The sequence below is a fragment of the Rousettus aegyptiacus genome, unplaced genomic scaffold (genome assembly GCF_014176215.1).
Source record: "Rousettus aegyptiacus isolate mRouAeg1 unplaced genomic scaffold, mRouAeg1.p scaffold_m13_p_7, whole genome shotgun sequence".
NCBI classification, from domain to species: domain Eukaryota; kingdom Metazoa; phylum Chordata; class Mammalia; order Chiroptera; family Pteropodidae; genus Rousettus; species Rousettus aegyptiacus.
This window is the reverse complement of record NW_023416310.1, coordinates 102,964,048-102,988,013: the sequence shown is the minus strand read 5'-3', so window position 1 is coordinate 102,988,013 and position 23,966 is coordinate 102,964,048. Positions and strand designations below refer to the sequence as shown.

General features: G+C 49.0%; 1 protein-coding gene and 1 pseudogene across 12 annotated transcripts in view; both read left to right on the top strand.

The window, feature by feature from the left end:
* Nucleotides 1-23,966, top strand: part of LOC107497017 — a 71,138-nt gene that overhangs the window by 36,501 nt on the left and 10,671 nt on the right. For 2 of the 12 annotated variants that reach the window (XR_004951857.1, XM_016118347.2), the window contains 3 exons: nucleotides 738-778; nucleotides 15,269-15,444; nucleotides 19,552-22,084. Coding sequence is in view for 2 of the 12 variants with exons in the window: in XM_016118347.2 (XP_015973833.2) it covers nucleotides 738-778; nucleotides 15,269-15,444; nucleotides 19,552-19,663 (329 nt within the window). In the remaining 10 variants the exon portion in view is untranslated. Of the gene's footprint in view, nucleotides 1-737; nucleotides 779-1,477; nucleotides 1,706-5,114; nucleotides 6,080-7,494; nucleotides 12,496-14,171; nucleotides 14,373-15,268; nucleotides 15,445-19,018; nucleotides 22,085-22,562; nucleotides 22,622-23,966 lie in introns of those variants that run through there. The other 10 variants (XR_004951864.1, XM_036224063.1, XR_004951858.1 and 7 more) reach the window with 9 other exon arrangements.
* LOC118605658 lies at nucleotides 12,540-12,658 on the top strand (annotated as a pseudogene).

Here is a 23,966-nt window from a genome sequence, read left to right as displayed (position 1 = left end):
CATCTGGAAAGCGTCTTTCCCATTAACTCCCAGGGCTCATGTCCTCATTTCTTTCAGGTTTTGTCCATAATTTACCTTTCCACATGTGGGCTTCCCTGCCCACATTATTTAGAATTTTGGCACTTCTTCCCATTTTCTGCTCCAACATCCCCTTTTCCCCTCTTCTGCTCCGTTTTTCCTCCAGAGTGCTTACATCTGCTGACTAGTATATATTTTATTTATGTATTTAGTTAGCGAGTGAGTGAGTGAGTGAGTGAGTGAGTTAGTTAGTTGTTGGTCTCCCTCAGTAGACTGCAAGCCCCATAAGGGCAGAGAGTTTTGTCTTTTTTGTCTACTGCTGTATCCCCAGAGACCAAGGACAGTGCCGGGCATACATCAGGTGCTCAATAAATATCTGATGAATGTCTATATGCACAAAAAGGTACGAAAAGACCATTTACCATTTATACAGGCCTTGAGATAAAGTGGAAAGAGCGCTGGGTTTTTGCCCGCATGGAAGCGTTAACATGCTAGTGAGAAAGAAATGTCCCTGGTAGTGGAGGATGCCCTTGTGTGAAGTCTTGGGGCCTGTGTCTGCCCTGAGCCAGCGTGCCGCCAACTCAGCCCCCACTGGCTTCTGAAGAACTCGCCACAGATGAGCACGCGTTACTGAACTTCCATCAGGCTCGTTTTGCACAAAGGCCCACCCTCAGTGCTCCGCCTCAATCGTTCACTTTCCTTTTATTTTATTTTTCTAGGTGCCAGAGTTTGCAGCCTATTAGAAGAAAATAGCGTTAAGGTAAGAGAACAATGAGACCGTGTCTAATTCGGGACTTCTCAACTTAAAAGGCCTTGGAAGGTGTTCAGGGAAGACCAGAGTTTGATGTGCTAGCAACTGCACAAAGTGAAGGTCCAGGGGACTTGTGTTGACCTCCTAGATGGAGCATAGGCACTGGGGGCAGTAAGGACAGCTCATATAGAGGGGTGGATCATCAGGGTGGCTAGGAGGTCCGTAGACCCAGGAAGACAGTGCCTCCTTTGGGAAAACATGACAACCTCCCCCAAGCCAGTCAGTATGGGCCACAGCCTGGCCCTGCCTGGCCCCCTCCAGGCCCTTCCCCTTCCTCACTCTTTCTGGCGGTTCTGCCGGGCCTGCTAAAGTCACAACAGGCCTTGGCAGAGTGTCTGGGGCTTTTTTTCTTTTTAAAGCAGAATGATTTGGTTAGAGATCTAGGAGAATATACTCGGATGCTTCCGGCATAGGGGTTCTCTGATTCTGTGTTAAATCACAGTCCAAATTTCAAAAAGCGAACAGTGGGTGTGGGGAATACACATCGATATGTGCTGTTGATGCGACTGGCAAGAGGCATCTTTTAAAAGTGCATCTGGCCTTTAACCAAGCAATCCTGCTTTCTGGAGCTTATCCTGGGAAAATAATCACATTTGTGCAAAGGTGTATGTACAAAGATATTTATAGCTGCATTGTTTGTAATTGAAGGAAAAGAAAAAAAAAAGGAAACATCGGAAAGCCCAACAAAAAAGAATTGGTCATTCAAAATCCGGCACATCCACAGAAGGGTGTGTCATGCTGCAGAATGACCTAAGCGTATATTTATTGACAAGAAGGATGTTTGCATACATTGCTAAGTGAAGAAAGAAAGAAAGAAAGAAAGAAAGAAAGAAAGAAAGAAAGAAAGAAAGAAAGAAAGAAAGAAAGAAAAAGAAAATTGGAAAAAACTTACAAACCATGCAAAGAAAGTAGCTTTAGACTCAGCCTGGAGGGTGGAAATTCAGATCAGTATCTTAACCAGTCTGGGAACTCAGGCAAATTTCCCTAAACTCCGCTTCCCTGCCTATAAAATGGGCATAACAATACCTGCCTCAGGGGGTTGCGAGGATTTGGTGGGATTAACTCAGCTAAAGGCCCCCAGCACAGGGTCCGGCAGTGGTGAGTGCTTAGCAGCCGGGCACCCAGATGAGATGTATATATTTACCTGTGTGTATGAGCCTGGAAACATCCTGGAAATTCATAGGCAAATGGTGGTTTTATTTGGCTGGTAGAAGTATGGGTGATTTTCAATATTTTCTTATTTATCTACATATTGCTTATATAATGATCATGTAATAAAAAAAAGAAAGGAAGTAACAATTGAAAAGGTTAAAAAAATAAAAATAAGAAACTGCAATGCATTTGGCAGGCAAGCCAGCTGAGCAGTGCTCTGAAGGGCTGAGGCAGAGGCAGGGAGGAGGCGGAATAGGAAAGGCAGTGGGAGAAGGAAGAGAAAGAAGAAGATGGTTTACGCCTGAGGGCTGGTACCCAAGCCTGTGTACCTCACAAATAAGGCTCAAGCCCTGTAGGCATGTTCTTCACTTTGGCTTCTCCTGGGGGCACCCCGGTAGGAGGGATGGTGACCCAAGGCCCAGCTGTCCCATCAGATGATGATGAATGTGTGCAGTCACCTTCGGCTGCTGAGACAGCCTGACTCCAGCACATCCCATGAGGAGCCCTGTGGCTCCAGCCCTGGGCTGGGCTCCTCGCCCCTTCAGAAACCCAGCCTCTTGTCCCTGTCCACAGTAGGAAAGGCAAGGAATCCAAGTTGTTTGGGTTGGGGACGGGGTCGGGGGAGGGAGGGAGCTGGGCAAAATTAGAGACTGAGCTTATCTTTGCTAATAGTTTATTTAGCACAGGTTCACTGAGGGAATTTCACAAGCCAATAGCATACAGAATAATCTCTCAGTAAGCCAATAAAAAATAACATACTCCCGAGCAATGATGGATTATACTCTCAAAACAGGCAAAAGGAAATAAGAGGAAAATAGTTTCAGATTTCATTGAGGTGTACCTTTATGTGAGTTGGTACTTGGGAGAGATGGCTTAAGCCAACTGGGAGCTGACATCCGGCTAGCTGCTAGAGCAAAAAGTAAAAGTCCCTTGTCACTAGAGCACGTTGCTAGGGAACGATGGCACCAGCGTTGAAAGGCAAGATGATCTGTCTTCTCAGGCTGCTGCAGGAGTTTCACCGCTACCATTAAGAATCACCTCTGCTCCAAGTAGAGCATGCGCCCCTAAGGCCTTCAGAGAGTTACTTAGGTCAGCAAAGGGTCGTTGTGCCCAGACGAAACTCTCAGATACTCCTCACGAACTCTCGGCCTTCATAGCCTGAATGTCCATTTGTCACAGTGGCTCCTCCACACGTTGTCCATACACCACCAGTGGGGCTTCTCAGTAGTTGGGCCACTGAGTGCTTATCAGCGACAACAGGTGAGATGATGACATCCTGACACAACTTACTTCACTCATCCTTACATATGGCAACGTGACAACTTTTTTTTTGGTCCTTGCCATAAACAGGTAACTTAAAACTATTTCACTTAAGTCATAAACAAGCAGGTTTGAAATCGTATCAAACCAATACCCAGCACTAGTGAATTCCCGGAAGTCACCTGAAAGAGTAGCCAGCTCCTCTCTTCTTGGGCAGCCTGCTAGGATCCATCTCAAGGACAGGGTCTCCCATGCAAATGCCTGTGAGATGAGGCCAGTGAGCACCCAAGGGCTGCTGTGCCGGCTCCCATCCCCACCCCCACCTCCCCAGCTGCTTTACCAGCCAGTGACATTAGGACAAACTGCCACGTTGACAAAGTTTAAGCCCACCCATGCCAGTTTATTGAGCATCCTTGGGACATGGCTCATCCACATAAGTGAATTTTCCAAATTATTAAATTTAATGCCACTACATTCCAATTTTTTATCGGATTTAGATTAATTAAATTTTTTAATCAAGCATATTTAAATAATGCATTCATATGATTAAAATAGCAATAGTACAGGGAGGCTCATAATAAAAATCCCCTCCCCATCTTTTTCAGTCCCGCACTCTCTAGAGGTAGCCTCTTTCAACCCTCCGATTAGTTTCTACTTTTGTTCATATTGTTATTTCTTCATTTACCAGTTTGACTCCTTGTGGTAGATGAGAATTGAGCTTTCCTACAAAACTCCTCCTGGTCTCCTCCCTCTATCCTCCCAATGAGAATATGACATGATTTTGAGTTAACTCAGTCATCAACATAGATATATCCTTCATGTCTACGCTATGTGTTTGTGTCCTTGTGTTCCGGAAAACAAAAAATGTTATAGTAGTTCTTTGATAATTTTCTCCCCTCTATTTTATCTGTTGGATCTACTGGATTAATACTCTAAGTTTTAAAAATATTTTCTCTCTTATTTACCCTCCCTTCACCTTTTGGGTTTACCTTACCTTCCAACCCTTTTGTTGATTTTTTAAAAATTATTATGACTTTCCTATTTTTAATATACAAGTACTCATTCTTGTTATCTGATTGTTCCTTTTTCATAATAATCACATTCTTGATTTATGGATATACTATCTCCCTCTTATCTTTCTGAAGGCATTATTTCTTTTTTATTTGTCTATTTGTTTTGTTTTCATAGTATTTTTGTTTGTTTTCTCTCTTGCTTTCATGTTAGAGGCTTTCCTCAAATGTCAAATGTCTGTGGTATTTATGAATGAAGTAATAAAAGCTGAATTAAACTGTGTGTTTGGGGAGAACTGGGGCTTCATGGGATGTAAGCCAGTCTTTCCATTAACAAGTCTATAAATGTCATACTCTTTTCTCTGGAGCTAAGTTTCTCAACCTTGGCACTATTGATATTTTGGGCCAAATTATTTCGTGTTGTCAGGGGCTCTTGTGCATTGTAGAATGAATGCTTAGCAGCATCGCTGGACTCTGCCCACCAGATGCCATAGCAACCCTCCTCCCAGAGCTGTAATGACTAACAATGTCTATACACATTGCCAAACGTCCCCTGGGTGGCCAAGTCACCCCACTGAGGACCACTACTCTAGAGCAATTCTGCTTCTCAAGGGAAGCATTCTAACTTCTTGTTCTGTTATCTATTACTGCATGACAAACTGGCCCAGAACTTAGTACCGTAAACAACCACCTTCTCATTATGCTGCAAACCAGAAATTCGGAAAAGACACACCCCTTCTCTGCTCACAATGTCTGGGGCTTTGGCCGAGATGACTGGATTGATTGAGAGTGGCATGAAAGGCTGCGAGTTAGAACAGCTGGGGCCGAAGGATCCACTTCTAAGATGGTTCTTCACTTGGCAGGGATAGCTGGGAGACTGGGTTCAGCTGGTGCTGGTGATGGGGAGAAGCCACACATGGCCCCTCTAACACAGCGGCCTGGGAGTTGGACCTCTTACGTGGGAGCTCAGGGCTCCGGTGTGAACGTTCCAGCCAGCAATATGGAAGCTGCGAGGCCTTGCGTGGCCTGGCCTTGGAAGTCACATGGTATCGCTTCCACTGTAGTCACAAGGACACTCCCTCGGGGAAGGAGACAGAGACCCACAGCTCAGTGGAAGAAGCGTCAAAAAATCTGGAGCCATGTTTTAAACTCACCACACTCCGGTAGAGAGTGATCTGTTCCCGGGACGGGGAGGGATGTGGAGAGTGGGGACACTGAGTCCCACTGTTCAGTGTTCGGATTTGCCCTCCTCCTCCTCCCGCTTCCATTCTTCCGTTCGCCTGCCTCTCTTCGGCCTGCGTGTCTCCTGATCAGCGTCTTCAGTCTCCTGCTGTGTGGGGCAGAGTGTGGGGTGGACCCGGGAGGATTCCAACCAATTTCCCTGGCTCCTTGCGCCACCTCCTCCTATCCCTGACCCCAGCATCATAGTACCTGGTCTCCCCGAGGTCTGAACTCTTCCCGGGTCCTGAGGGTGAAGTGACTCGCCTCCTGTCAGTGTTCCCCTCTGCAGGCCCTAAAGACTCTAGCTTCCCCCGCGCCATCATTCCTCCATCCAATTCTAGCTTCCCAGAGTGTGCCAAAATCTTTATCCATTCTTCATCCAATCTTTAAGGAGAATGGTCTCCTTAACCATTCTCTTCGCTCTGAGGCTTTGTACCATTTTATTTCTTTACTGGCCTTTTAGTGGCACTTCAGGAGAGAAAGGACATCAGGACATGTGAATAAACTGTCATATTTAATGGAAGCCCTGCTGTACTTTTTTTGAATGGATATATCTCTAAATTGTGTCATAATCTCCCATGCCCTATTAAAGCTCTGTTAAGGAGTACAGTGACGACATTTAACTTTTTTTTTTTTGGTCGTAATTCGGTGTTATCTTTAGGAACATACATATTTACCTTGGAATTGTCAAACTAAGTAGAGCTATCCATCCCTCCATGATGGTGACCCAAATTCCTGTGACAAGATTTCTTAAACCTTTTCTCATGATTATCTATCTATCTCTAGCTGTCCCTTGTCCCATGTATTCGTAGTGAGGGTGCCACATTACAGCTCATTAACTTCTAAATTACTCCTTTTAAACGACTGCGCCAGATGACTGCGCAGGTTCCCCTCACCGCTCTGCCCCTGCCTATTTTCTACCCTTCCCCGCACCTCCCTGTGTTTGACCTTGTGGACTGCAGCAACTAGGCTCCACGTCCTCATGCTTCCAGTTGGGTTTGGCCAAATGAAGACCCTACGGGAGATTGCAGGGGAATGTGGGGGTGCTGCGGAGTGCTTTAGCACACCGGCAGGTCTGCAGGGTCTGTGTTCTTCAGCCTAAAGCCACAGCTCCTCCCATCAGCCCTCTCCTACAGAAGGGGTCCCCAACCAGTCTGTAGCCCATTAGGACCGAGGGCCACACAGCAGGAGGTGAGCAATGGGCGGGAAGCTTCATCTGTATCTGCAGCCGCTCCCAACGCTAGCATCACCTTCTCAGCGCCACCTCAGATCATCAAGATTTTCATAGGCATACCAGTCCTGATGCCAAAAAGGTTGGGGACCGCTGTCCTATGGGTCTCCAGGTTCTTGCAACCCTTCTCCCCTCCTCCAGCCCCCTTCTCCCTCAGGCCCTGGGTAACTGCTCCCCACTGCTGCTGGCTCTTGGGTGCATCTCCTTCTCTTGTTGGTCTCCTTAGTCCTGCTCATACCCTTGTTCACAGTCCTTCATTAAACTCTCCTGTCACCTGTGGAGTACGCATCTGTTTGCTACTGGGACTCTGGTCATACAGAAACTTTTTCTGATTTGCATCTCAAACAAGAATAGTCTCTGAGTGAGCCTGAGACATTCTAGGAGTCCTATCTAGGACCTCTGTGACATCTCTGGGCTACTCAGGGGCTTTTTAAAATTCACTTCCTAGTTTTTAACTATAATAGATAATAGAAGGTACTAGATTTGTGACTTCTCCATGCTGGGAAATATTAAAGTGTTTTGAGAAGGAAAATAAGCATGTAAATAAAAGGAACCAGGACAGAGAATTCGTGATAACTTTTTGAAAATACATGACAGACAGGGAAATATCAAGTTTCAGAAAAGAATTAAATGCCCGGATAACATTTTTACTGGGTCGTAAGGCAAAGTGGGTGTTGGGAGACATGGAGTAGGTGTTAGAGGACATCCTGGATGTGTCTGGTGGGGTTCCCTCAGACACGACATTAGTTGCCCCTCAGGTCGACCCGCCAGCCAGGCCTATGTGCTTTCAGGTCACCAGCTTGTGACGCTTTCGCTCTGAGGAGGACCATGTGCCTGTCTGTCCACTGGGAAGAGGATAAACTGGCACCCAGAGAGGCCCGTGGTCTCGCGTTGTTCACACCTCACACCCGAGGAGTGCCCGGAGCCCAGCTGCCCTGCGGCCACCTCCGAGGTCAGCTGGAGCGCTGCCTGGATTCTCCTGCCTCCTCACCCTCCCGCCCCATCAGCCCTCCGTCTCTTTTAGTTTGCCCAACTCGCCGAAGCACACGTTATGCACCTCTAGGGGAAAAGAAGAATCATGAATTCTTTCTGACCGCCCATTTTCTGAAGCACGAAAAGGAAACGTTTCATAAATGCTTCTTAAAACAGACAACAGGAAGGGGCAGTGCCGCTCTGGCTGGCAGGAGCCCCCATTGTGGTATTTCACAGACTAGGGAGGTGAGGTGGTATATGGGGACTAAAGTCCCAGCGAGGGACAGCCCAGGCATAGCCCTCGGGACCCAGGCCTCCCCTGGCTCACTCCAGCAGAGCCTGGACCCTCAGCCCTCCTGGGCAGGAGGAAAGGCCTGGGCGTCATCACACCCATTTCACAGGGAGGAGACTGAAGCCAGGGAAGTGGAGAGCTGCAGCTTCAGTGGAGAGGCACTCTTATACCTCAGTTTCATTATTCCCGATTCTTTTACCTCTGGGGATTTGTTTTTTCAATTTGAGGAGTTGGGGCTGAGCAGCTGGAGACAAGTTTATTCGTTTCTAATGTGTGATGGCTACCCTCGGAGTGGTGTAGCCCTTATTGGTTTAGCCTGTCCTCTTCCAGCCCATGCCACTCTGTGTCCCATGCCAAGTGAGCCCAGCCGAGGCCCCCGCAGCGTCCCTCCCAGCGGAGGTCATGAGACCCCAGGCCCCTTCCCGTTCACTCTTGCCCAGGAGATGTGCTGCTAGGAGGCAGACATGCAGGGACACAGCCTGCTGCTCCATGGTGGGGGGCCCTGGCGGGCTGGGGGAAGCTTCCGAGGCCTCCCTGCACAGCCCCTCCCACAGCAGGAGGTGCATGCTCTGTGCACTTTTGGAAGGATGCATGGGGCCCCTGTGGGCAGAGCACCTGTGTAGTGTGTAAGCCCATGTCCTGTCCTGTCCTGTCCTGTCCTGTCCTGTCCAAGCTGCCTGCAGTTTGACCAGAGTATACTGGAGGTTGGCAATTGCTAGAATGGCTGTCACTAACCACATGAAGAGGAAGGAATATTCTCAGCCCAGACACATGAGTCAAGCCCAGTGTGGTCCTCAGCAAGACATTGCAAGTTTCTAATCTGGACCCAGAGGCCAGGAACTTTGGGCATCATCTGGAACCCAGAGCTGGCTACTACTCATAAACATAAACACCCACCCCTCCCCCCACCAGGTGTTGGGGCCTCAGCAGCGCCTCTTGGCCCTGGTAGCAGTTCTTAAAAGCCCAGCTGCCACCTCTCTATAAATGACCATGCAGCAGCTGCACTGAGCGAACCACTTCCCCGGGGCGGGGCTAGGGCCCACCTTCTTCCCATTACACACCAAACTGATGCAACCAGCTTTCAACAGACACTGCCAAGGAAGAAAGACATTACAACAACATGTGACAGCACTTCCTCTGTCCGTGCAGGAGGCTCACTCACATCACCAAAGATGGACCTCTTCCCGCCCCAGCATCTCCCTCCACCAACTTGGAGGCGCCCTTCATCGGGACCATGTGAGGCCTTTGAATGCATCCGCTTTTCCCAAGAGATTAAACCAGTGGCTTTCAACCCTGGCTGCACATTACAGTTATCTAAGGTGTTAAAAAATCCTGATGTCTGGACCTCATCCTCACCCCAAAGATACTGACCAAATCCATCTGGGTTAAAAAAAAAATCTTTTGTTGTTGTTGTTATTGAAGGATAACGTACATGCGGGGGAAAAAAAGTACGAACTATAAGTGCAAAACTCAGTAAATTTTCACAAAGTGAACTAACTTTAATAACCAGAAACCAGATCAAGAAACAGCATCAGCAGCATCCCCTCCTGCCCCAAAGGATAATCGCCATTCTCACTTCTAGTGGTGTACATTAGTTTTGCCTGTTTTTGAGCTTTACATCATACACGTGGAATCATACCGCATTTATTCCTTCATGTCTGGCTCCTTCTACTTAACATTGTGTTTGTGCGATTCGTCCAAGCTGTTGCTTATACTTGTAGCTCGTTCATTCTCGTTGCTATAGAGTGTTCCACCATATAGATGGTTCTCAGTTTACTGGTCCGTTCTCTTGTCGGTTGTTGTTTTCAGTCTGGGGTTATTATGACTACTGCTACTATGAGCATTCTAGTAGTGTTTGCGGAAGCACATTCGTTTGCATTTCTGTTGGGTACATACTCAGAAGTGGAATTGCTGGGCAGGTATGGATACGAGCATGTTCAGCTTTAGTACCTTATGCCAATAATTTTCCGAAGTGACTGTACTGATTTACACTCCCTCTGGCAACGTATGACAGTTCTGGCTGTTTCACATCTTTGCCAACAATTGCTATTTTCTGCTCTCTTGTGTTAGCCATCCTGGTGGGTGTGTAATGGTATCACAATGTGGTTTTCATTTGCATTTCCCTGATGATTAATGCAGCTGAGCACCTTTTTGTATGTTTACTAACCATTTAGATCTCCTCTTTGCAAAGTGTCTGTTGAAGTATTTGGACATGAACATTTTTAAGAAGCTCCTTAGGTGGCTGTAATGTGCAGCCAAGGTTGAAGAGCATCGATCTAAACCACAAGTTAGTTTCTCGATGTCCTACCTTTGAACTTACAATATTTTGGATCTGAGGACTTCATGGACCTGGGGAAAGATAACCTTCACCCCCACACCAAGACGAGCCTACCAGGAAGAAGCAAGAGACGAGCTGGAGTTTAGGCAGTTGAGAATCTTTGGGAATGTGGCCTCCATTTCAGAAGGGTCCAGAGAAGGCCTGTGGTGTCCACAGTTGCCACAGACATTTCCTAACCACAAAAATGACCCCTTGCTGGTCCCCCCAGAGCCCCAGGCAATCATGCTGGGGAAGTGAAGGGGCCCCATGCCAGGTACTTCCCAGTTTCTAGGCCAGAATGAATGGGACACAACTCATGTGGGAGTTGTGGTCAGGCTAGGGACAGTGGAGCATGTGTTCTGGGGACCTGGGTGGGGCTGAGTGAGGCCTGCTCTCTATGGCCTTTCTTCTGAGTGAAAGGGCAGACAGTGGGGCCAGGCCAGCTTTTGAGTTCTGGTAGGTTTGCATACAGGTCCCAGTTGTTTTCTTCACCTGTAATGGTCTGTTTCCTCTACTCCCTGCTCTAGGACCTGCCCTGGCCACCTGACCCCTACCTGACTCCTCACTCTTCCGAGCTCCTATAGCACTTAGAGTGAGAGTATGCAGTGTGACTCCCGATTACACACTGCCTTGTACTGAGTCCACTTTGTGTTGTCTGTGTTCATCCTGTCCCGGTTTCTGGACTACAGCCTCATCCCAGGAACTGCTGGGCCCTCCTCTGTGGCATTTGGTAACTCAGCGACAATGTCCTCCAGCTTGAGGAAGAAGATACAATAACAACACAAACCACACACAGAGTCAGCATTTTCCTTCCCTCAGTCTTGAGCTGTGCAGGCATCAAGCAGAGCTGCTATGTGTGGGCTCCTTGTGGGCACGCGTGCCACACGCCTGGTAGGCGAGAAGCTCTGAGCGCTGAGTCTCGGGCCACCAGCGAGAGGCTCGGGTGCCAGTGCCTGACTGGGTGTGCATAAAGGACTCTCAGGCAGAGGGGCTCTGAGCACCCTGAGGGAGATCACTACAGTGCTCAGAGGTCAGTGCCCACCCCTCATGCTATTTGAAAAGAGCAAGGTCCACCTTCCGTTGACTGAAGTCCCGCCAGCTGCGTGACCTGAGATAAGGGGCAAGGAGGCATGTGGGCGAAGTTCACATTTGAGGCCGGTGAGCACAGAGCCAACTCTGAGCTCTCAGTTGTGCCATGTCCTATGGACTCAGGCCCTTTTTGGAAATGGCTCTGGACAGAGAACATTCACATCTGATTGCCTAAGTGCAGATGTTGGGGTCCCCTTGATTGGCTCAAATGGTAGCCAGAGTGCTCTCTGAAGCCTAAAATAATAACAGGAAGAGCAGTCTCTCTATCAGTGTATGAGAGTTCCAGCTGCTTCACATCCTTGTCAACAACTGGCACTTTCTGCCTTTTTCTTGTTGGTCATCTGAGTCTCATAAAAAGAGAGATCTCTCTTCTTCCACAGAGCATGCTCCCATTCATCCCCTCCCCCGTGGAGTACAGCCATGCTATCTGCCTCTCAGGCCAGGATTCTGGAAGGTGACGCTTCCTCTCTCTGCCTCAACTACTTGTTTATTTAGCAAGCATTCATTTTAACCTGCAGTTCTGGGCGTGGTAGGCTCCACGCTGAGCGAGACCACCTGGCCCTGCTCTCATGGAGCTCGTAATTGAATAGGGAAGACAGACATGAATTAAATGCTTACATGATGGCAGTGGTGGTAAGTGCTGTCACAGCCCAACAGCACAGCCCAGTCCCTTTCTGCACTTGCACAACTGCAAACATCTTGTCCTTTGAGGCCCAGCTCACATGCCACCTCATCTGTGCCGTCTTTCCCAATGCTGCACCCGCGCGACAGGATGGCCCTCTGGACCCACAACAGCTTTGGGTAGAACTGCTCCCCACAGAGGCTGAAATACAAGGACAGAGACCAGAGACCAGACCCCAGTTACTTCAGAGCCCCCTGTCTGGCACAGAGCCTGGCACCTAGGAAGTGCACAGTAGATGGACGCAGGTCCCTGCCCGGGCTGAGCCACAGGCTGTGAACATCTCCCGGGGCTAAGAATTCACTGCTTTCTTCAGTGGACAAAGGATTTGACTCAGGATTTGATTCAGACAGAATTGGATTAAAAAATAAGTTGTTTGTTTTAAGGAAATGCAAATCAAAACCCCAATAAGATACTACTTCACATCCTTTAGGATGGCTATTATCAAAAAATACACACACACACACACACACACACATACACGTGTGTGTGTAGCCATGCCACCCTGAACAAGTCCGATCCTGTCTGATCTTGGAAACTAAGCAGGGTCGGGCTTGGTTAGTAGTTGGATGGGAGACCACCTAGGAAGACCAGGTGCCGTAGGTGTGAACAATAAAAAAAAGGGATTGTAAGCTGACAAGTTCCTTGCAGTCTGTGAGGTCAACCAAGGGTTACCTTGCCTAAAAAAATAAAAAAAAGAAAGAAAGAAAAGAAAAGAACAAGTATTGGTGAGGATGTGGAGAAGCTGGAGCCCTGGTGCACTGCTGGTGGGCATATAAAATGATGCAATCACTATGGGAAATGATATGGCCTTTCCTCAAAAAATTAAACGTAGAAACACCATATGATCCAGCAATTCACTTCTGGGCTTATACTGAAAAGAACTGAAAGCAGGAACTCAAAGAGATGTTTGTACATCCACATTCATATCAGCATTATTCACAACAACCCAACTGTTCATTGACAGATAATGGGATACGTACACACAACGGAATATCATTCACCCTTAAAAAGGCATGAAATTCTGCCACATGCTGCCACATGGTTGAAACTTGAAAAAAATTATGCCAAGAAGTGAAATAAGCAAGACACGAAAGGACAAATGTTATGTAATTCCACTCGTATGAGGTACCCAGAGTAGTCAAATTTATAGAGATGGAAAACAGAATGGTGATTGCCGGCCACTGGTGGTAGCGGGGAATGGGGAGTTAGTTTAATGAGTTCAGAGTTTATGTCAAGGATGATAAAAAAAATTCTGGAGCTGCCTGGTAGTGATGACTGTGCAACAATGTGAGTGTAAAACTTAATGCCATTGAATCATACACCTAAAAACTGTTAAAATGGTAAATTTTATGTTATGTGTATTTTACTATAATTACCAAAAAGTAAGTTGGGTGTATTATGGACATTTTGGAAACTATTGGTAAGCACAAGCGGAAAAATTTAAATCATTCAAAATCTTACCGGCTAGAGAGCCACTGCTAAAATTTCATTGTGTATTTATTCCATTCCTTTCTTGTTCTCTTTCAAAAAAAAAAGAGAGAGGGTGTGTGTGTTGTGCGTGTGTTTGTGTGTGTGTGTGTGTGTGTGTGCGCGCGCGTGTGCGTGTTCTGTCTTCGGAGACCACACTGGACTCATAAGAAGTCTTCTCCTCACATCTGTCTCTTGATTGTTCCCATTGAGGCTGCTTCTTCCCCTTGAACCATCCAGAACAAGTCTATCCCAGTTCTGGATGCCAATCCTTTGAACGGTTGCTCACACCTGATTTCACTCCCTTGCACCTTCAGGGTTGCGCTTCTCCAAAAATGCTTATTTCTTCCTTGCATCTGAAAATGGGGACCCAGTAACATGTCAGAGGGGGAGCAGGGAGCAGGGAGCACCTCTCCTGCCTTCTCAGACACCACACACCTCCACTACGTCCACAGGAGCATAATGACTCTCCCAGATAATGCAATCACTGCTGTGGCTCTTGTGAAGGTTTCTAACAACTAAGCCTCTACATTTGTTGGTCCAGGTTGCACCCGGCCCAGGGCCCTGTGCCCTGCCTTGCTGTCCTTACTTCTTGGAACTGGTGCCAGGCCTTACATTATCCCTGATAATGACTGATTCTATCTCCCAGAGCCAGCTCTGCAGTGTGCCAGGAGCCTGTGAACTCATGCCCCAGAGAACAGACCCACCCTCTCCTCTGTGAGAGAGTTTGGAGAGGAGAGAGGGCCCCACAGCCTCTGACCCTGCTGGGCCCCAAGAGGAACCACTTCCTTTCTTCATCCCGTGAGAAGTGGGCCTTCTCCTTCACCCCTAGGCACCACTCTGCCCTGCAGTAAGTGAGCAAGAATGAGCCAAACTATCATATAGGGGCTCTCCGGATCACGTGGGCTCTGGGGGCCCTGGGGACTGCCCTGCCTCCACTGCCCTGCCTCCTCTGTCCCCAGAGCCACACCATAACTGTCACACCCTATAGAGGTGCCCTTTAGGCTCCCACATTTGGCCCAACTTCAACCTCCATCCCCAGCTTTGCCATTTGGTGCAGAAGCCAGGGCATGGCCAGCTTCATCGGCAGTGAGGTGAAGCAAGGAGCCATAGCCACTCAGGTGACTGAAGTCCATGTCCGTGCCCACTGAACTGAGAGATGATGGATGGTGCCTTCGTTTGCCTCCAAACCCAGCCACAGACATGAGACCCTTCCCTCTTGGCTCCAAGGCCTTCACAGAAGGTTTTATTTAAGAACCTTTATAGCCCAGTCCTGAGATTATCTTTTTATTACAACTTTGATTAATGATTGATCAAAAACTGATACTAGACACATTGAAGAACAAATTTGCCCTAGAGATTAAGAAAGGTCCACAGCTGCCAAGCTTGGGGCCCTGTCACACCCCTCTAAGGTCAGACCAGGGCGAGGGTACACTGGAAGACCCGCCCCACCCATAGTTTTGCATGCATGCTCACACACACAGGACAAAACAGGTATGAATGCCCTTCAATCCTTTTAGAAATTAGACAAGCTATAAATTACAAATAAATGGAGCAAAGGAGAGAGCCAAAGGACCTGAGGGCTTTTTGTGGGAATTTTTTTTCTTGTTTTGTTTCTATTAATGCCTGTTACAAATTAGCATCAATAAAGGGAAACTTGGAGTGTGGGGAAGAGGGAAGCTGTATGAAGACAATAACCCCAAGGGAGCAGAGCTCTGGCTGAGGCACTTTTTTCTTGCCCCCTAGCTCTCCTGGGGCGCCTTGTGGCATGGGGAACAGAGAGCTGGCAGAGCTGCTTCTAAGTGGAAACTGGAAAATGAAACTAGAAATCACAGCCTCGAAACCCCAAGTGCTGAGGTCCCTTTTCCACAGGGAGAGTCCCTGAGAGAAAAGGAAGCAGAGGATGGAGAGAAGCGTCTTCGGTGAGAACACGGGGGTGCTCCATAAGCAGCCCTGTAGTGGGCACGTCAACACAGGGTCGCCGGCAGGGGCTGCGCTCTGCGCCAGCTTCCTCTGAGGCTGGCCAGCTTGCTGTCACCCCTGGGAGGGTTTCCTCTCTAGGAAGAGCTCGTGTCATGTTTTCGGTTGAAAAACTCTTTTCAGAGGTACTGGCTCTCAGTTAATCTGAAAATGTTTAATTCTGAAAATGTTTCTCAGAATTGTTTCACACCAGCAGCTTCTCGTCCCCAGGGCCTGCCAGGGCTCTCCCACATGTGCACGCCAGACTCGGGTGAGGAATGGAGGTGCTGGAGATCAAAGATCAAGAACCCCCAGCCCTCCTCTCCTGTGCCCCGCCCCCCCCCACACACACATACGTGAGTCTGTGCTCACCCGGGCAGAAACACTGAAAGCAGCTGCCGGCAAAGGCACTGCTCAGGCAACTGTACGGATGCCAGCAGAGCAGCTTTTATGGAAGCCCATTTCCTGAAGGAACTGGACCATAGGGGAGAGGAGGGCAGTGGGGACTGGGCCAAGAACTGTCCCCACCCCCTGACTCCACACCATCCCTCTGTTCTGCAGACAATGGCTATTCTAACCCCCAGTCCCATGCTCATTAAGACCCCGAAGTCGAAGTTGCACCCGCATAGCACCTTGTGGTTTTCAGCTATCTGTGTGATGATTTGCCTAATATCTGTCTCCCTTGCTGGAACTAAACGCCTCAAGGCCTGGAATGTGGTGTGGAGCCTGTGTCATTCACTGTTGCGTCCTCAGTGCTTGGGGTAGTGCCTGACACGTGGTAGATGCACAAAAAGTATGTGTTCAGTGAGTGAAACCAGCCTGAAGAGCCTAAGTGAGGGACAGTGCTCCAGTGAGGGACCTTCCTCAGCGTCCAGGCCCCCTGCCCCGGCTTTTCAGAGCACCTTCAGTTACGGATACCATGGACAGATCTGCCCAGACCCTAGCCCATGCAATGCTTTGACTGACCTGGTGTGTGCAGGGGTTTCTGAGGCCTGTAGGCTTAGCAAGGGATGGTGGAGGGCAGGGGGAGGGGGGTCCTGTAGCACATTCTCCCTGGCCCTGACTTTGCCCCCATTATTAGAGAGATGGGCTCACATAACCTCTTGCAGACAGGCCAGGCCACTTGGCTCCCTGGGCTGCCCAGAAAAGAAAGGCCATGTTTAGCCTGTGGGTCAGGAGATGAGCTGGCGGGGAGGGGTGGTGACAGTGATGAAAAAGAAGAGGAGCGAATGAAGGATTCTGGTGGAAGAAACGCGGACAGGGGACGTAGCCCTGACTGCAGGTCCCACACCACCTTTAGTCTGCTCAGCCTCACCTTCTCATCTGTAAATGGGATTTGTTCTGGTGTATGTGCCCCGAAAGGCAACGTGACAGGAGATAACGGGGCAGAGTCTGGAACTGGGCTATCCGGGCTAAAACCCCAGCTCTGTCATTCACGGGCTATGTGATCTTTGAGACAATTACAGAATCTGTATCTTTGCCTCGTTTTTCTCTTCTGTAAAATGGGAGTGATTATAGCAGATTCTGTGAGTTAATTCATGTTCCTGACAGACACACGGTGAGGGTTCGTCGTTACGTACAGCTGTGATTTCCTTAGCTGGGCTCCTGAGAATCTAACAAGATGACAAATACGAGCACAATTCAAGACCCGAAGGTGCTGCACGAACATAAGGAAACAGTATTATTTTGGAAATAATGAAGGCCTAGCTTCCCTTCCACATTTGGTGTGGGGCAACAGTTTTACTTATTTAATGTTAAGCTAGAAAATGCACCAAAGGAAGGTGAAAAACTGAAACCGCCGACCGTTTGAGCTGCAGGCTGCACCGAAGCGGTGTGGCTGGTGCAGATGGTGAGGGCCTGGGCAGGCCCACTTCCTCCCTGCGTGCCGCGGCTCTTCCTCATACCAGCCGCTTCCCAAGGGCGCAGGAAGTGGGGCCAGGAACACTTCAGGGTGTGTGTGGGGAGGCCTAGGCAGGGGTCGGCAACTGCCAAGGCGGGAGCAGAGGAAGCCTTCGAGGTCCTCGTGAGGCCCTGAGGCCACCCGTGCAGCAGCCCCTGCCCTCTTTCCCTGCTCTGTCTTACTGCCCAGGCTTTCCTCTCTTGAGGCTGCAAGGCATCATACCAAAGGCGTCCAGCCTGTGAGGCAGGCCAGAGAGGAGAGCCAAATCTTTTCTCAAAGGAAATGTTGTGGTTTTGAGACGTTCGTTTCACATCTGCGGTTGGCGTTTCCCAGGGTTCTCAGAGGTGAAGGCAGGGTCAGCCCTATGTCACCAAATAAGGTTTACCAGTGACCTTAGCAACAGGCTTGTTGCCCATTGGCTGCCACTGCTGCTGCCTGCCAGTGTGGCCTCCTGGAGACCAGCGCTGAAGCGGGGCTGAAGCTCCCACATGTGCAGGGATCCAGCCACTCCCTGTCACAAATCACTGCCCTTTGAAGCAGCCACAGATAGGTAGAGAGCTCTGGGCAAAGGTGCCAGGGGGCAGAACTGCCTGGGTGCCTGCGTTTCAAAGTCCACCCGGCCAGCACTCCGCTGACTGCGTCCTCACGCAGCACCGATCCATGACCTCAGCTTGGTGACCTGGTCCCAGCTTGCCGAGATGAGCTGTCCCCCTCACCCTCCACCACGTCCTGGCCGACCGCCTTGGAACTCCGTAGCTCCCATCTCACAGTTCTACTTGTTCCTCCTTTGTACAGGCACTCTACTAAGCGCCTTCTACACCTCGTCTGACTCTCAACAACCTGAGTCAGTCAGCCCCATTCTACAGATGAGGAAACTGAGGCTAAAGGGAGTCAGGTACCTAGGCCAACGTTGCGCCAGTAAATAGGAAAGCCACTATTTAAACAGGTCCAGATCCCACACCGTTAACTGTTGTGCAGTATTGCCAGTCACTCAGTATCTCTTGCCTCAGTGGCTTCATCTGTAACATGGGGATGATAACATCTACCTCACAGGGTTGGGGTGAGGATTATGCAGAGTGACTTTATACACAGGAGCCTAGTGCAGGGTGGCGGCTTGCCTGGTAGCACACCTTGGCACTGTACCCGTGGGCCTGGCACTTGCTCGGCATGTTTCACGGGCAGCTTGCACGTTCCTCTCTCACGGACTGTGCTGCTGAAACACTGAGGTCTGTGGACCAGACTGCTCTGTGGCCCTCGTATTTGGCTTCCACTTCCTCATTCTCACCCTCCTCCCACCCCCACCCAACTGCATCTCTGAGGGAGGGAGGCCAGAGAGGAGCCTGCTGCTGAGAGGCCCCAGCCTCTGGGTGCCAGAGAGGGGGACAGCGTGGCTGGGCTGCAGGGGGCAAGGTTCTGAGGACAGAGGGTGGGCCAGTCAAATGGCAGTGGCCGGCATATCTCATTTCCTCTATCCCAGACAATACTGGAATGTCACAGCACTGTTTCCCTGAGAAACATTTCCAGAATTAAAAAGTACTTTAAGTGATTTCAAAAAGATGAAAATGCATCTACCCTATAACCCAGCAACCCTACTCCTCAGAATCTTCTCTAACCAATCTGCTACCCGTGTGTACCAGAATGTCCACACGGCACCAAGAAGAGTCCAAATGCCCACCACCACTGGAGAAGATGAATAAACCACACAACACTCCTGCAGTGAAAATGAACGAACCACAGCAACTCGCAATAACTGTAATGTTGTATGAAACTGTCATAATGGATAACTCACACCGACATAGTATTGAGTAAAACACACGAAAAAAACACATATACAATTTCTTTCATGAAAAGTTCAACAACTGGCAAACTGGACTGTATTCTTTAAGGAAACATGCAGAGGAGGTAGAACTAAAACACACACACACATTATTATCACAAAGTCGATTTAACCGTGCCCACGGGAGAGGGAGGCTGGGGTTGGGGTTAGGAGGGTTGCCCAGCGGTCTTTGAGAGTGTTGGCATTGTTTTATCTCTGGACCGGGTGGTGGTTATACAGATATTTGCTTGATATTTTATACTTACTAAACCGAACATATGTTTTGTGCATTTTTATGGCATAATTATAATTGTTTTATCATGAAAAATGACAGTGTGTATATGTCGGTTCCAGCACCAAGCAGTGCAGTGAAAGGACAGGGCAGCAGAAGGAGCCCTCGTTCGGAGCAGCCTTGCTGCTGGCTGAACCACAGCTCCGACTGCAGCCTGAGGAGCCTTGGCGATAACGGAAGATAAAGAGGATGCAATTTAGGATTGGAGGACATCTTTAGACATGTCACCACAGCCGGCAAAGATCAGCTGGTACTGGTGGAAACGGGCTGGAAGACAACTCGGTCAAGGCCTGTCTGGACTAAAGGGACCTGAAGGGGCAGAAGACACATGCAAATGACCATGCCTGAGACCCAGCCCCTCTTAGCCCCCACAGAGTGTTCATTCAGCTGGACTTTCCGCCCCAGCACCCCCTCTTCAGATATGCATGTGTTTGTTGATTATCTACCATTGGGCCCCGCCCCTTCAGAATTTAAAGAAGAAAGTGGCTTTCGGCAGTGGCTGAGACAGGACCCTATGGGATGCATAATTAGGCCTCTTAGGCCACAGAATAAGCTTTCCTGACTCTGTCCCCTATGGGACTAATGTTTATCTAAGGTTGGAAGCTTGTTTTATTCATCCTTATTTCCCTAGTCAGGAATTGGTCGTGGGCAACAGTTAATAAACGTTTTTTTTGTGTGTGAACAATTGTGTAGAGTGTATGTGGTCCCAGAGAGGCGGCCCACCAGGCTCCCTCCTTCTCTAGTCCATTTCCGGAGAGCGAGCTTCCTCGGGGGTGCACAGGGCCGTTGCCCACTGGCAGTCCATCGGGTATTAGAGATGACCCTCTGTTTCCTTCTCCAAGCAAGATATCACTAGTTTCCACAATTGTCCAGTCGCCCTAAGCATTTTGGTTATCCAGTCTGGAGAGGCAACAAAAGCATCCAGATGTGGTCTGAACAGGCAGGACCGTGGATGCAGATAGAAAATTGGGGTTTCTGTGCTTTGTTGGTCAGTGTATTAGAGCTGTGATGGTGACAGCTGCTGGCATGGCCTCCAACATGATTGGAAGGTCTAGGGTTGCCTCTCGTCTTCTTTCTTCCTTTGATGTCCTCATGGCCTTTCCACAGATACTTTTTTGATTTAAAACTCCCATGTAGGGGTCCTTGTCATCAGTGTTATATTTCTCCTCAATTCTCCTGGAGACTCCTTGCGAGCTGGCTAGTGGTAGACACTCCATAGGTGTTAGCTCATATTATTTACTTTATTGTTTTATTATTTGAATGAACAAATGTGAGTTCAGTGTCATTAACTGAGCACGTGCTATGTGTCGGGCACAGCTAGGTGCTGGAACAAAGCTGTGAACAGAATAGGCCTGTCTTTGCTCCCCAGACGTCCCAGACACTGTGAAAACTTGTTGATTGAATGGCAAACTCTGATTGAACTCGTTGTGATCAACGCCACCACCACGAGACATTCCTTGGGTGCTCTCTGTGTATTCGACTCAGAACACACACCATCCTAGCCCTAGGGCTAGGATGGGACCTGAGGAAGACACCACCGTGAGAGTAAAAAAACACTGGACTCAGAACAAACTGACTTGAGATCAAGTCCTAGTTCTACCACAAACCCACTGTGTGACCATAGATGAGTTAACTTGACCTCTCTGAGCCTCGGTGATAAGTGAAATGGGATTACAATACATCAAGAGAAGATCAAATAGGGCCAACACACTGCACAACTCCAGGGAGTGCCGTTCACAGTTTAGTCTATGGGGCCACCGGTTGCCTGGAAATAAATGAGAGCACCCGTGCTGTGTGACCTGAAGTTAACAATCAATAAATGGTAGCTAGCATTTCCCCACAAGTTGGGAGGAAGCAGGGATCACTATAGGCCAGAAGGCAGCACAGGGTTCAGCCAGTCTTTGCTCTTCAAGGAAGGGCAGGGCTCAGAGAAGTGCAGGCTGTGATACAAACAAATGCCAGGAGGCGGGGACTCCCAGGGCAGGTCTGGGAGAAGCAAGGCTGGTGAGGGAAGTGGTCTCCAGGCCTGAGTAAGGAGTTCTCTAGGAACAAAGAAAATACTGGAAGCTAGCATGGAGCAGGGCTGGATGAGACTAGGATAAATACTTTAATTATCCTGTGCAAAGGATTGTAGAGAGCTACTTGTCCAGCATCTCGTCTCACGAGGTCGACAGAGGCCAGGGAGGGAGAGCAGTGAGTCCAGTGTGGCCCACAGCAAGAACTTGGGCCAGGTCTCTCACCTGGGACCCCTCAAGCCCAGTCTGTGTCCCCACAAAAGGAAGCCCCTGGCACTTTTCATATATACACATATGTAATTTTTTCCAACTGTAAAAGTAATTATAGGCCATTATAGGGATTTTTAAGTTATAGAAATATAAAGAAGAAAAGGCAATCACCATTAGTATTCTGCTGCATTTCTTCCAGTAAGTATTCCACATAAAAGTATACATTATACATGTATCACATTGGAATTATATTGAGTATAGTCTCATGTACCATCTTTTTCCTGCAAAACCGGGAGCATTTTATGAAAGGAAGGATGGTTTTTAAGGCAAAAGAGACTCTAGAAAATGTTTTCCTTAGTTAAAAAAAAAAGGCTCAAAGCCTCAGTCTGTGGTGGTTGGGAGAAGGACATCCTGCGTCCCGGCAGCTCTGTCTCAAGACCAGTGTGAGCTCCCAGGCAGTGGCTCAGAGAAAGACAAGTCTTTGTCCTCCATCCTGGCTATGCAACAACCCCCTGCCTGCGGGCAGGATCAAGCTGTTGAGCCTGCTCAATCACAGTTGCGTGGTCATCTGCTCATCCCAAGGCACCTGGGGTTGTGCTCCTTACAGCATCTCAGTCGGTGCAGCACCACATTTTCTCAGGTGTTATCTCACCTGAGACTCACAAACCCTGTGAGGCACGTAAGACAAGAGCTGTTATACCCATTGTACAGACGGAGAAACTGAGGCCACAAGCGGCCTGCTGGCTTATTTGAGGCTACACAGCTAGCAAGTGGCAGAGCAGGGATTTCAAGCAGATCTGGCCAAAATCCAATTTAGTAACTTGTCCTCTAAACTTTTTTCCCTCTAGTCCTAGCTTTACCTGAGATAACCTGGATCCTCTTAGTGAGGCCAAGGACTGAGAATGCTGTGAGTATTATGGGTGCATGAAAAGGACACAGACCCACAGAACCCTGCCCTGGGGGTCTGAAGCCAAGCCCTGCAGGCCCTGACTGGATGTACCGAGTGGCCTGATGTGAGGACAGCTCTTCCACAATGACTCAGAGCCAGCGCTAACAGAGGTTTGGGGAGTGGGGCTAAGGAGTCAGTTGTTTCCTGTATCATATCCAGCAGATGCGCGCTCCTCCGGGCACCCTTTTTGCCCCTCACAAGCCGTGGAGGCCCACTCTGTACCTGGGGCTCCGGCATCTCAGTGCCTCCCAGAACAAAATAGGGTCTCTCACCGAGGGGCTGTGGGCTCTGTGAGACTGACTCTAACCCAGGGATTTTGGGCAGCTGCATATACCCCTGGTGGTTTCACGGTATTGTTGTTGTACCAAGTTGCTTAAAATAACACGGATTTGTTATTTTATAGTTCTGTAGGTCAGAAGTCCAAAATGGGGCTAACAGGACTTAATGTCAAGGTGTCAGCAGGGCTGCATTCCTTTCTGGAGGCTCCAGTAGAGAACCTGCTTCCTTGCCCTTTCCAGCTTTTAGAGGCCAACCCATAGGCCTTGGCTTGTGGCCCTTTCCTCCATCTTCAAAGCCAGCAAGCCAAGGCCTGTCAAGTCTTTCACACAGTGCCATCTCTTTGGTTCTGATTCTTCTGCCTCCTTTTCCCCCATTTAAAGACTCTTACAATTACATTGGACCCATCCAGATAATCGAGGAGAATCTCTTTATTTTGAAGTCAGCTGATTAGCAACCTTAGTTCCATCTGCAACCATAATTCCCAGTTGCCAGGTGGCACATACTCCTAGATCCCAAGCATTAGGAAGTGGACATCTTTGTTCCACCGTGGACCATTATTCTGCCTACTTCTCTGGGTTCTCCAAGGGACCCATCCTCACACATAGACAGGGGGCCAGGCCAGACTAGTCAGGATGTGCTGGCCACTGTCAGTGAGATCCAGTCTGCCCAGGTCCCCTTCCACCTGCCTGCTGCTCACTCACCGCAACCTGTCCTTTCTCCTCTTCACCCATCCTCTGCTCCCAGTCTTAGGCAGTGAGGAGCTCGGCAGGAGGTGCCAGGGGTTGTGGACACAGAAGAGGGGGGTATAAGGCTAAATGCGCCAGGGCCGTAGGAGGCTCCTGGAGGCTGAGCACTTCCCACCCAGAGACCCTGCTCTTTCCAAAGGCTAGGGCCAGAGCCCAGCCTCTGAGGACTTGCTCAGAGCCAGAGGGTTGGGTGACCAAGTACTGGAGTCCTTCCGCCTCTGTGTACCTGGCTGCCCTTGAGAGCCAGAGTTCACCTGGCGCCTTTCCTCTGGTGATGA